General features: G+C 36.7%; 1 protein-coding gene across 11 annotated transcripts in view; it reads left to right on the forward strand.

Moving 5' to 3' along the window:
• Positions 1–13232, forward strand: part of LOC136691143 (cadherin-10-like) — an 84211-nt gene that overhangs the window by 50756 nt on the left and 20223 nt on the right. For all 11 annotated transcript variants that reach the window (XR_010801846.1, XR_010801842.1, XR_010801845.1 and 8 more), the window contains 2 exons: positions 6653–6947; positions 12577–12696. Coding sequence is in view for 2 of the 11 variants with exons in the window: in XM_066663492.1 (XP_066519589.1) it covers positions 6653–6947; positions 12577–12696 (415 nt within the window). In the remaining 9 variants the exon portion in view is untranslated. The remainder of the gene's footprint in view (positions 1–6652; positions 6948–12576; positions 12697–13232) is intronic.

Raw genomic sequence — 13232 nt, forward strand, 5'->3', positions numbered from 1 at the left:
TTGTTTGCTGTTTACACTAATGTCATGTGGGAAATCACATCGCCAAAAGATATACGTCACCTACATTCATGGATGTGCAATGGACATGGCACTCCAGCAGGGTGTGGATATTTCTGGGTCTGTATTAGTAGCAGACCTATGCCATACCCAACGATCCAGTGGAAAATTGCCATTAGTTTAACCTAGAGATGGCAGTCATTGTAGGACCCCTGTGTCACTCTTTCATTATTACTTTTTTTTTTTTTAAATAATCACGTTGTCAACATTAAGAATATTTCAGCAGCTGCCATACTTCAGTTTTGCTGTAGCTTTCATGCCTCGCCAATCTCAAATCTTAAAAACAAACAAAAAATATTCAACACCTAAGAGAAGAACAGCCTCCACAGTTTTTTCCTGTATCATACAGATGTTCAAGAGCAATGTACAAACTGACACAGTCATGTTACTGAAAGCTTGAGAAGGGTTAGCCATGCATGAATAATGAGTATGGATAACTGGTTTTGAAGTTTGCTTTACAATATCACGCTGCACTACGCTGGATTACGTTCCCCTCTGTTAGACTGATCGAATCAGAGCTAACGTCAAAGACGTTTTGTGCTGACTGCTGTCTGGCTCGCTGCTGGCGGGTGTCCGTGTCATTTATTATAAAGCATTTAAGGTTTCGTGTCAACCCCTGAGCTCATGCTGGATTTCAGCAGAATCAAAACACGGAGCCTTGTCAAGAAGAAACAAGCTAGAGCACAATGAAGCCCTCAAAGTGCGCTAACGCAGTCCAACTCAGGAACTCACAGGTTAGAGGTCACTCCTCTACTTCTCTGTGACTCCAGTAACACAAGCTGAATTCCTTATCCTCTGAATGGCACTCAGAGAAAAACAGAGAAAGAGTGTTATTCTCTCTGAGAGAGAGGAAGCTGCGGAGATGGACATTTAACATTCCTCCAGTTCAGTCAGAGGACATGTTCATCCGGTATGAGAAGCAGTCAGATCCCATATGTAGAAATTACACATGGCAACATAGCACTTGGTCTTTTCCAGTATCAGTAAAATTTCAAATCAACCTACTCATTGAGAGGAATAAATGTGCTATAAATGAAAAGCACATTATTATTACTGATGTTTATGTTACTGATTAGAGATTTTATATCTTTCTAAATGGGCATGTTCAAAATTGGCCGTTGCTTTGTGAATGCTGCCATTCGAGCACCGGTGCAGACCACTTAAACAGACCTAAAAACCTTAGGGGTTCAGACTCAGCTCACTTTTAGTCAAACTCAAAACTTTGAAATATGAACATACAAACAGAACAAAGATGACTAAACTGATCAAAAATAGTGAACCTCCTCCCCTTATAAAAACCTTTCTCTTTTGAGAATAGAATAGAGTTTAGAGAATTTTGAATAGACAGTGTCCTCTAAAATACATGACATAAACACACATGACTGAATGCATATATGATAATATGTACTAAGGTGCCAAGTTTTCCACTCAAGGCAGAGTGTTACAGCGATTTCACACCACCATACTGTCATGTCAAGTCTCATTATTTAAATGAAATTATCACTGAATATTGTTTTGACTTGTTTTATACTCATGAGCATGTGACAAGTCCACTGTCATTTACACCAAGATGTCTTATTCAATGTAATGAGTCATAAACCGGAACCCATTTTTATTTATTTATTAATTTTTCTTTGCTGATGTTGTATAGCAGTCAATACTAAATGCAAATGTGTACCATTTCTAGTAGTAATTTATGGACAAAAAAAAAAAGAAAAGAAACACTTACTAAAGCTTATGATTTTTTAGTTAAACAATGGTTTGGCAGTTTTATTTTATGGTTTGATATACTTGCCGTTTTTCTTCCAGTGCTGTTGGAGGTGAAATGTTTTAAAGCATGTAGTATAATGCATGAATCCTTTCAGACAGCAGAGAAGTGAAACAGAGATACAGTTGCTAGAGAGTGAGCTGATTCGGAAACATTGGAACAGGAGGTACATGAATTACGCAGTTTGCTGACCTTTAAAAAAGGATCTTTCTGGAAGAAGCCCTGACCGTCTTGCTTTGCTGCTGTGGCCAGCCTGCCCAAGCCCCAAAACTGTGTTAGTTCCAGTGTCCTGGCAAAAAGCAGAACTTGCAAGGAAGAAAAAAAGCAAAGAACAACCCAAAAAAAATAAAAAATAAAAAATAAAAAAAAGAAACACCCCTTAAACAGTATTGTTTATAAATAGAGCAACATCGGATCTGCACTATTGCCCTACTACTACATGTTGGATGATGTGACACCTTTGCAGATCACCTTGTGTTGTACTTATTTGCCATTCAGTATTAAGATAACATTACCATTGAAGGTTATTTAGTGTGATGGTTTCCTAAAGGACATTTCCATCTCAGTGTAAATGAGATGTATGACTGTGAAGAACATTTTTAAAAGTTCTGTACCAATTAAGGATGAATTTTGCCTAAAACTGTCTGTTCTGAAACGGATGTGTAAATCTAGCCTGTGGTAGTATAAGCTATTAACATGCTCATGAATGTATTTAAATGTTGACATATCGAAACTGGGGCATTTTAATATTCTTTAATGCTTTTTTTTTTTTTTTTTTTTTAATGGGATACGCCGTGTTGATTTTATGTAACAGTTGTGTTTACAAGCTCTTAGTTAGGAGTTAGTCTCTCCTATGTTATTTAACGAGTAAGATAAAGATTTAGTGAAGAGGAGCTGGAGTTCTTTATGTGGAATTGGCTTTTGATAGAAAGCGTGTATTACAGAAAACAATAACTGCATCTTGGATGAGATAAAAATTGTTCATATGTTTTAGACACTGACAATTCCAGACTGCTTTATAGCTCTCTGTTAGATATACCAAGATAAAAATTCACTGTAATTACATCAACACGTTCATTGTATTATGAAGTTATTTCATTTGGAACAAATGAAATCATAAACGATGAATAAGGTGTCTCTGCTGTTATCACGATGACTTTACCCATGTTTAACATTCAAATTTTAATGTGTGATAATTATCTGCTGAATGTTATATAATGAATAATGTGTCAATGAAATATAGCACATTATATGTTTTGTGCTATACTTTTGCTCATACGTTATATTTGGCAAGTACACAGAAATGAATTGTGAGTAACAGTGCACTATTTAAGTGTATTCTCTGTAGTTAATGTTTAGACTTATTTTCACTTAAAAACATGTAGTTTGACCAGGGGGACTACACTTTGCTTGCGAATGTACAAACTCTGTAAAGGCTTTCAGCCAGTTAAACTCAGCTTGCTTCCAAAAATACTGTGATTTCTCTCCTCTGAAGTGCTGCCTCCGATGTCCTTTATTATCCCAACCATTGTCAACACAAAACTTTCCCATTTCCTCTTTCCTTTTCAGCACTGATGGATGCTGCACTCACAAGACTCTTTCAGGAGAGTGTGAAACTTTCAACAGACATCTTGCCCTAAATATCTCAGAGCTGTATGTATGTCTCGAAAGACCCTGTTTTCTTACAGACCCAGCTACAGGAGCTGTATTGCTTTAGTGGACAGTATTCTGAAGGGAATGAATAGACTGTGACCAGACAGGAACCTAAAAAGCATGTTCTGTCCTAATTCTGAATTCCTCAGTACTAACTATAGCAAAGCCATTTATCACTCATTCCATCACTTTCAAAGAATCTCTTAATTCTGCTTGGCAATCAAAGTGAAATTGAGGTATAAAACTTTTGATTAACAGGGTGATGTTTTTCGTCTTAAGTGAAGCAGGGCAAGTAGGTTTTGTTGCAAGTAGGTTTGCAACAACAGTAACAAAATAATAACAAAAATAATATTAACAATACTTCCACTTATTGGAATAGCCCAAATGGGAAAAATTGTATGGAATAAGTGCATTAATGTTTTTGTAATGCTAAACATATTATTTTATATTGTATATTATTGAGAATTATTGTAGACTTTAGACATCTAAGAACCAAACTGTAGCCCTAGCTTCAACAGTCTCAGTTCGCTACATATTCATGGACTATGATGATGATCTGCTGATTAATTAGTTATGTAAGTAATATACAAGGATTATAGTTCCTAAATATCTAATTTTAACAGAATGACAAAAAGTCCTAGAATGGCTATAGCACTTTTTAAATGCTCTTTTTAAATGAAGTACGTCTATGAAATTCAAGATCAGTTCAAGTTCACTTTGAAACATAGGTTTTTTTTTTTTTTTAAAAAGAGAGAAAAATAGATTCCAAACAAGGTCTTTGAAATGGTCAAGGTCTCACTATTGATATCAGAACATGTTATGGTGCCATTTTTCATTACTAAAGGTAGAGTGAATATAATGTCTGTCCTATAGCACGTTTTCAGAACCAGAACAAGTCATTAATAAAAATCCACTTAGAGCTAAATGTAAGGGGCAGTAAATCTTACAAGTGTTTCCTTCTCTTCGGTCTTCATCCGAAAACAAAGAAAATGTGGGGGAGGGGATTTTACCACTTTTCCTAGAAATGGTGTAATTGTATTTTCAATGAAAATTGATCAAGAGTACATTTTCAATGTGCTGTGGGGCTGAGGAATTGATTTTTTGTACCAGGCATTTTCTCCACTTTGAGTCAGCTGCTATAAATTCAGTCCTATAGGTTTATGTTTTTTTATTCACTTGCTTCCAGATTATCATTTAAAAAATAATAAAAAAAAAGCCTAGATAAACTGAACACAGAGGAGGAGATTAGCTTCTGCAGTTGAACACCAGCCTCAATGCATTAAATTTGTGAGTGTAACTACTACAGAATTAAAGTACTGTTGTATTCAAAAGTGAAAGGTGCAAATTCTCTATAGAGAAAACACCTGTACACGATTATATTTTATATTTTTTATATTATATATTATATTTGCTAAATTCATAGTGCTGGAAAAAAATATAACAGAATATATGGCTTTTCTAAAAGTTTTGCATGAGTTAAATTCAAGTAATGAATTGAAAGAAGCAGAAAATGCCATATGAGTGTGCATTTTCACTTAAAATTTCAATAACCAGTTCTTTATCTCATAATATCCATGTGTAAAGGCAGAGGGTGGAAAACACTACTGAATGTGTATGACCATCGAGACTTCCGGCGGTATTGTTTGTGAATCCTTCATGCTACTATGATGGACACAGCCACATGGGCTTGGGATTACCTTGGAAAATCGTTGTCATATAACACAGTCCGCTGTTGCATTAAGACATGTAACCTGAAGCAGTATTATCCAAAGAGGTAGCCATATACTAAATTTGTGCAGAAAAGCCAGGGAATTCTCTGGGATTAAGGTCTTCTGGGATTGACCGAAGTCAGTGTTAAGATGAGTCCATATTTCAGCTTGTTTTTGGGATAACTGACTGGAAATGCGCATGCATGACTGGCCTTCCTTCATGTACACCTGTCATCTATTGAAAATGTTTGCCATGATGAGGAAAAACAGACAACAGGGACCACAGATTTTAGAGCAGCTCAAGTCTTCTATAGAACAAATATTCTGCTTGCAAAACTACAATAAATATTGTCTTCAGTTCCCAAATAATTAAAAAGTAAAAAGAAAAGGTGATGTGACCCAGTGGTAAACGTGTCTGTTCCGGCTTTTATTATGTTTCAGGCATTGGTTTCTAAATTAATATATATATTTAACAAGTTAAGTTTTTCAAAAAAACAAACAAACAAAAAAAAAACACAAACAAACAAAAAAAAATGATTCAAGTTACAATTCAAGTCAACAAATTACAAATGTCAGGTTTTGTGTGTCCCCCAAATTTTCTAGAAGTCGGATTTATAAATAACATTGCATAAGAGTAATCTGTGGAAATCATCCAAATAAACAACACAGTACATTGTTTTTATTTTTTGTACATCTTGAGTAAATGTAGGTAAACATATATACTACCTACTGCATTGCATTGTAGTAGCGGCATGTCAGGAAATTCAAAAACCAAAGCATCCTTAGCATGTGGGGTGAATACACATCTGGGTACTATAACATTTCTTGGTTTTTGTGTTCTTGAATACTGGAAAGTACCTTGCACAGTGAAAATAACTGTACAAACACACAAGTAGGCCTTCTGAGAAACAACTACTACAAAATAGAGGAAACACTGCAGAACTATATAGTGAATAGACCAACAGCTTTGGGCAAAGCCTTAGATTTTATTAGAAAACAGTAGATAATCTTAAATTTTTTTTACTGTAGTACTTTTTTACAGTATATCTAGTTATTCCCTTGTAATCTCTGAGCAATGCTACCTGTTGTAGCCTTTTTTCTGAGAAAATTAACCGCCTTGGATTCCACCCATACAGCTATAAATTTTTAACTGATTTGTGCCTGTGGCCTTTTTGTTGCAGCAAGTATTTTAGTCCTGCATTCAGTCTTGAAGTAGTGGGTACGGTCCCTAAAATGGCGCCCTTATAGTGTGGGATGTCCCTTAATACATTTCACCCATGTGTGTTTTAACAGTAGGGAGTCCGTCAGTTAGAGACATTAACTACACTTGAATGGCTTGCTTGGTGGTCCGACAAATAAAAAAACAACTATTTTTGAAGCAAAATGCAACCCTAAGTAAACTGCAGGAGCACAGTGATTGCAGCAGTGAGTCTTTTTAACAGCGTGATATTTCTGCCTCCCACAGCTGCACTCCGATAAGGACAGAGAAGACGGCTCTGTAAAGTACGTTCTTACCGGAGAGGGAGCTGGCACCATTTTCGTAATCAACGAAAATTCAGGCGACCTTCATGCCACCCGGAGGCTGGATCGCGAGGAGAAAGCCTCCTACACTCTCAGCGCTAAGGCTGTGGACAAGGTAACAGGCCGAGACCTGGAAGGACCATCGCAGTTCACCATCAAAATCCACGACATCAACGACAACGAGCCAAAATTCACCAAAGACCCCTACATTGCTTCAGTGCAAGAGATGGCTGACGTAGGTGAGCAAAGATCTCATGGTCATAAGGGTGTGTTACAGTAGACTATTTATGAGACTGATATATTGTCCCAGAAATTATTGCAATAAATGATATTATTGTCATTTTAAGACCATTTTATGATATGCATAAATGTATAATATAATAACATAACAATTCAATTACATAAAGAGCAGTGAACCTCCAAGTAGGTTGTACTTTTTATTGAACCAGTAAATTGCCAACAATATTTACATGCGCACAAAACCCTGACTAATATCCCAGACTTAGAAGCAGGGCCACACAAATGTATTTACAAAACCTGTATAAAAATGTGTTCATCTATAATCTTGCCTACCAACATAGGAGTATAGCCTGAGGTTATAAAATAAAATGCACTTTGGTGCACTTTAATTTTTTTATAGTTTTTGAAATTATAAGCTTTCCTTTTTCCTCTCTTCTATTCAAATATCATGATGTCTATTCCTGAAATAAAAAAATAGTAATGTCTCTCCCCATCTGAAAAAGTGCAGCTCTTCTGCTTTTTGTGACTCATGTTTGTTTTGGTGTCAAAACCTGTAATCACATGCATGTCAGTGAGTGTCAGTGGAGAGAGTCACACATCCAGATATATCTTGAATATTCCAGCCAATACAGGCCTGAATGGCATGTTTTATCTGGGCTAAGCTTAGATTGACAAAGACTAGTCAGTGTGTGACATTGAACTGTTCTGTTTACATTACCGTGTCTTAGTTTGAGTTTTGGTCGTAGTTTGATGAATATCGAAACACCGGTGTAAATGTAAACATAGCTACTGAATCCCTGTTGGGAGATACTCATCCGGGCTAGGTTACCTGAAGGCATCACTGTTATATGTCTATGAAGGTTTTAGTTTAAAAATGCAATAAAATATTTTAGACACACCTTTTAATTAGGCTTGGTACGCTTAGGCTCATGTGCAGCTAACTCGTTTCACTGAACATCCATGTTCACAATTAGTGCACCTTAGAATTGTAAAATCTCCCTAAAACAAAAAGGATGAAATGAGTTCGGACAGTCTGCAGCAGCTGCAGTAGCTGAGCCTACGCTTAGCTAGCCTAATGCCAAGTGTGGGTTAGAGGGTTATAAAATCCCACCAGCACTGGTCTGTAGCTGTGGAACTGTTCCTTGGGGTGATGTACCTAACCATGTGACTGAATGCCATTGCATCCTCAGAGGAATGTTTCAATATCTAGTCTAAAGCCTGCTCAGAATAGTAGATGCCCCTTATTAATAAAAATGTGTTAGATTAGAAGATCATTGCATACCTTTGGCCATTTTGTGTATATTATGAGTAAAACCAATTTTAAGTACAAAAATAAAGCTATTTCCATTATAAATGAGCTTTTTCCAGCTCACTTTTAATGGCTTATCTAGCACAGTGATTTAGTTCTAGGGCTCAGTGATGTCCCAAGATAGAAGGAGGTATTAAACTATGTCTGGGCAATATGCAAACAGGTTCATCCCCTTCCATATTGTTCCACATTTAAAGAAGAAAGACATTTTCCAACATTGTGTTTGTGCACGGGGGATTGGGGACTAGCCCCATCTGTTCAAGTCAGCAGAGACAATCCTTCATCACACAACACAGTTCGTCCCTCTATAGCTTTCCAGAAAGTCAATTTCCTACGCTAAGTTAATTATTCTGGAGTCGAATTGAGTGGATACTGGCTGATCTTTGCACAATGACAAAGCAGACGAGTTGGATGTTGGAGAGTGAGCGTAGTGAGTAATAATGAGCATTCACAATATATAAATATATCACCCCTCCCCAGCATCGTCCAGTTTAAAGGGATTAAAGAGCTTATCACCGAGGCAAATGCTAAAGAGGGTCAGTGCAGCTTTATCAATCATAATAATTAAACAGTGTGTAAGAGAGATTGACTTTTGATATCTGCAGTTCAACAACAGCAACACTCCTGCTGACACTTGGAATACAGTTGACCCGTCTCCCGTCTTTACTTTTAGCAAAATCCCACAATTTAGTCTGTTTCATCCGCTAAATCCAAATGGCTTAGTGAAGGTTTGAGGGGCTAAACAACAGTCTTTTATTTCCATTTGTGTCTGTATTGGTACTGAAGGAAATGGGTTTTGAATGGCTGCAGATTCTCAGGTAGCAGTTGGGCAGAGTACTTAACTCTAAGTTGCTACAAGGGCGAGTCTTTCAGCTCTTTCCCTTCAGTGTCTTTCATGACCGTGTGAAGGGTTGCATTCAAAAAACACTTTATAGACCACTAGAATTTATTGCCCTCTTTTTCAGGATATATATTGGGTAGAGTGGGCTTTATACATGCTATCATAATATATCTTTATTAAAGAAATACAGATGTGTCTTCAGTTATATGTAAAATGCTATTCAGTTCAAAAATGTATATTCAGAATTGATACTAATAGATTAAATTGATAATATATGGTCCATGCATAGACATTTAAAATAAACTTTTTTTTTACATTTATATGACTATTTTGAATTAATATAATCAAATAAAATTTTTATTTTATAAATATTGCTGTAGGATTAAATTGTAAGGCATTGATACCTCTCCCTGTGTTAAATGTTGTAAGACTAACTGTATATTATATTTAGCTGCTAGTGAGCAATGTGTAGACTGAAATGGGTGTGCTGATTAAAATAATTAGTAAAACAAATAATCAAACAAACATAAAAACACCTGGCTTCTTAACCCTTTTTTCATAGTTCATGTGAATGACTACAATGATAAAAAAAATCCACTAAATGCACTTATAGAATTATTAACTTGCTTGCTTAGCTACAAAGGCAGATTTACAGTTCAGGTTTTGAAAAACACATAAGACATTATAACCGCTAGGAAAGGGGTTAACTGATGCTAGGCACTATAATAACCTAACATTGCAAAGCTCACAAAGCACTCTTGCCATGTGGAACAAAACAACATTCAGAATGTGACAGAACAGAATTCAAGGCTGTTAAAACCAACCACAAGCCTAAAATATTGGTTAATAATAAGAAAGCCCTTTGCCTTCCTGAGATGAATGAGGCTGCAGTTATGCCTCCTGGAGAACTGTGCACATTGCAGTTGATAACAAATGAGACAAGATCTTGAATGAGAATAGGGCCCTGTCTCTCAAAACCTTTCCTAATACTCCCTCACTGACTTCCTCCCATTGCTTAGAAATTCATAAAACTATTTTGTGCATGGGCACTATTAGAACAGGAAGAGGATGTCTGTAGACTCCATGCAAGGGACCTTGGAGGGTTCCACTAACAAACTGCAGCTTATAAAGAACAGAAATATCTCTAACGATGGCAACAGGGATTCTGCCAAGCCGAAGTAAAACTAAACATTTATAGTGCACTTTCCCAAGCTATCACAAGTTACCCCTGGCTTAGCAACAGTTGTTTGGACAAGAGAACACATTTGGCATTGTCTGAGCAGTCAGGGCAAAGTGTCACTTCAGGACAGACTTGGCTTAAAGAACCTCTGAACAATTTCATCTTGCACTTTTTCCTGTTAAAATTTAATTGGGTGTTTATTTGCTTGACGATGAGGATTTTGCATTTCTCTCAGATATGCTTCACCCAACAGAATACTTCTCAAATTAGATGCCACTCAACAACTGTTCGCAATAATATCGTCTTGAACAAGCTGATTTTTTTAACTCCAGTTTTTAGATTCACGTGGATGGATGTTATTGAAAATTCTGACATTGTGCGCATTGTTTTTGTTGTTCTACATGTGGTCAGCACCATTTAGGACATTGCATATTTGACATGGCTGTTTCTCTGTGATCTGCAATATTAGATTTGATAACATAGATTTTGCCCACCACACAGACAAATCATTTGAATATCAATGCAGTTTTTTTTTTTTTTTTGTGGATTCCAACTACCTCAATTATAGCACTTGAAGTGCCATGAATATTTGGTTCGTGTGCTGTTCTGGGTTTGAGAGCAATACGCTGTTGCAAATCTGTTGTTATGCCCTTGATAAAAGTTCTTTCATTGTAGGTACTCCATGTTTAAAAGAACATTGTGGAAAAGGGGATAAGCCATGTGTTTTTCATTAGTTGAAACAATACATTGTGTATAACACGAAATACTAATTTGTATCTAACTGCTGCACTTTTTCTTTTCTCCATTAATCAAACATAATAGACTGGTTTATAGATTATGGAAATAGTCTCTAGCAAAAAAAACCCATTTCTCTCAAAATAAATTGTGATCAGTTGCTTTAGTTTACATAGAGAATCATTATTTTGCGATGCTGAATGGGTTTTGTATTTGTAGTTATTGATATAAGGTGAAAAGTGTGGGCGGATGTACAGTGCGAGGACAGAGTGAATTTGACCTGCTCTCTTACCGCAGCCGGCGTATGACTCAGTTTGGATGATGTAGCATTGATCACTCTGCAAGCGTAGCACTTTTAAAGGGCTTTTGGGGAACGCTGGTGTTCAGCTGTGTGAAGGAGTTCATCATTTCAGGTCATGTGCGCAGTGCATGCAAAGCAGCAGTAAAAGGATACAGACAATAACAATGTTATTGGGCGTTTTGAGGGTCAGAAGAGCTGTACACGCTTATTTTATGTTATTAAGTCATGTGGTGCTGTGTGAGAAAATGTCTATTTTATGATTTTATTAAGTTTGGAAAACATCCATAGATTGTTTACTGGAGCTACATGGCTAATAAAGCTAATAAGCAATAGAATTGTTTATTGTTCCTGTTAGCATTGTACAAACTGCATGTCTCAAGTATTACATGCAGTGTAGGGCTGGGAAAATTGACATTCAATTGACATAGTCTTGTCTATAACTATTATATTGATTATTTTTATTCTTTAAAAACCACACTACCAAGCTGTAGTTACGTGAATCTGCCCCTATCTGCCACAAGGAAACAACCTAAAGAAAAACACAGAGTCCGTGATTTGGACGTGTTTTACTTTGGCTTTAATTAAAATGACACTTGACAAAAAGAAATTAAATGTAAGCACTGAGAACAACCAGTGTCAGCAACCAAAGCACAATCCCACACCAAATATAAACAATGGTCAGAAAACGATAGGAACAAGCTCGCAGCACTATTAGAGAAAAAATATCCCAAATTTAATACTGGAGCATATTTACAACACAAACCTCGTCACTGAACTATGAGTCAAAAACACAAAAACAAAATAATCGTTCATTAATCGTAATCGTGATAAAATGTAAAATTAATCGTGATATTGATTTGCGCTCATATCGCCCAGCACTAATGTCCAAACAATGTAGAAACACATATAACTAGTGAATTCAGCTAATTTTATATACACTCATTATGGATTCAGATGATCATTTGTGTACATTCAGCTTGCATGTTCTCCATAGAAATGCACTATATGAAATAGGATTCTCTAGAGCTGCTCAGTGCCTAATGCGGTCTAGACGGGTATAAAGCCTCCTTGTGCCAAGCCTTTAGGACAGAGGCATAATTTCAGATCACCAGGATAGCAGTGACATAGGACTGGACTCTCAGACACAGATCTAGAAGAATGTTTTATCTGCTCTGATATGCATCTTTCATATCAGATCAGTATATTCCTAATTACAAGAGTTCTTTTTCAGTGTGCAGTTTCTCCCCCTCTCTTTTGTCCAGGTACATTTGTTGTGCAGGTGACGGCCACAGATGCCGATGATTCTACATACGGTAACAGCGCTAAAGTGGTGTACAGCATCCTGCAGGGACAGCCATACTTCTCTGTAGAGCCGGAGACAGGTCTGTTTCAAAATACTTCACCACACACTTATGTTCCCTGTTTCTCTTCAGCACATTCCACATGCACACACACACATTGCCCTTATCACACACTCTGCTTTGCTGCACTTCTGCCTCTGCAGAAAAGAACTCTGGCAGAGATTAGGGACAGGGCAGTGGCGAATGTAAGTCTAATATTGTGCGAATAGTGTGTTTGAAGCAACTCTCCCATACATGCTTCAAAAAGAGAAATGAAACATAAAAAGGCATTAGCAGATCACTTAGGCAGCTTATTGCTATTATGCTTTATCTCAGATGAACCCACAGATGCTTTATGAGTCCACAATTTACTCTGCATGTGGGATGATAAATTATACATATATATATATTTGCATTGATCATTGACTGATCAGCCATAACATTAAAGACACCATATTGTTTCTGTTTTACAATATTTTTCTCTTGTTTTATCAGCTACATGTAGCTCCATTTTCTAGTTCTACAACTACAGTTCTTCAATGCCCCCCCAAAAAACATGTCCATCTGGGGGTGGATGT

The sequence above is a fragment of the Hoplias malabaricus genome, chromosome 3 (genome assembly GCF_029633855.1).
Source record: "Hoplias malabaricus isolate fHopMal1 chromosome 3, fHopMal1.hap1, whole genome shotgun sequence".
Taxonomy (NCBI): Eukaryota; Metazoa; Chordata; class Actinopteri; order Characiformes; family Erythrinidae; genus Hoplias; species Hoplias malabaricus.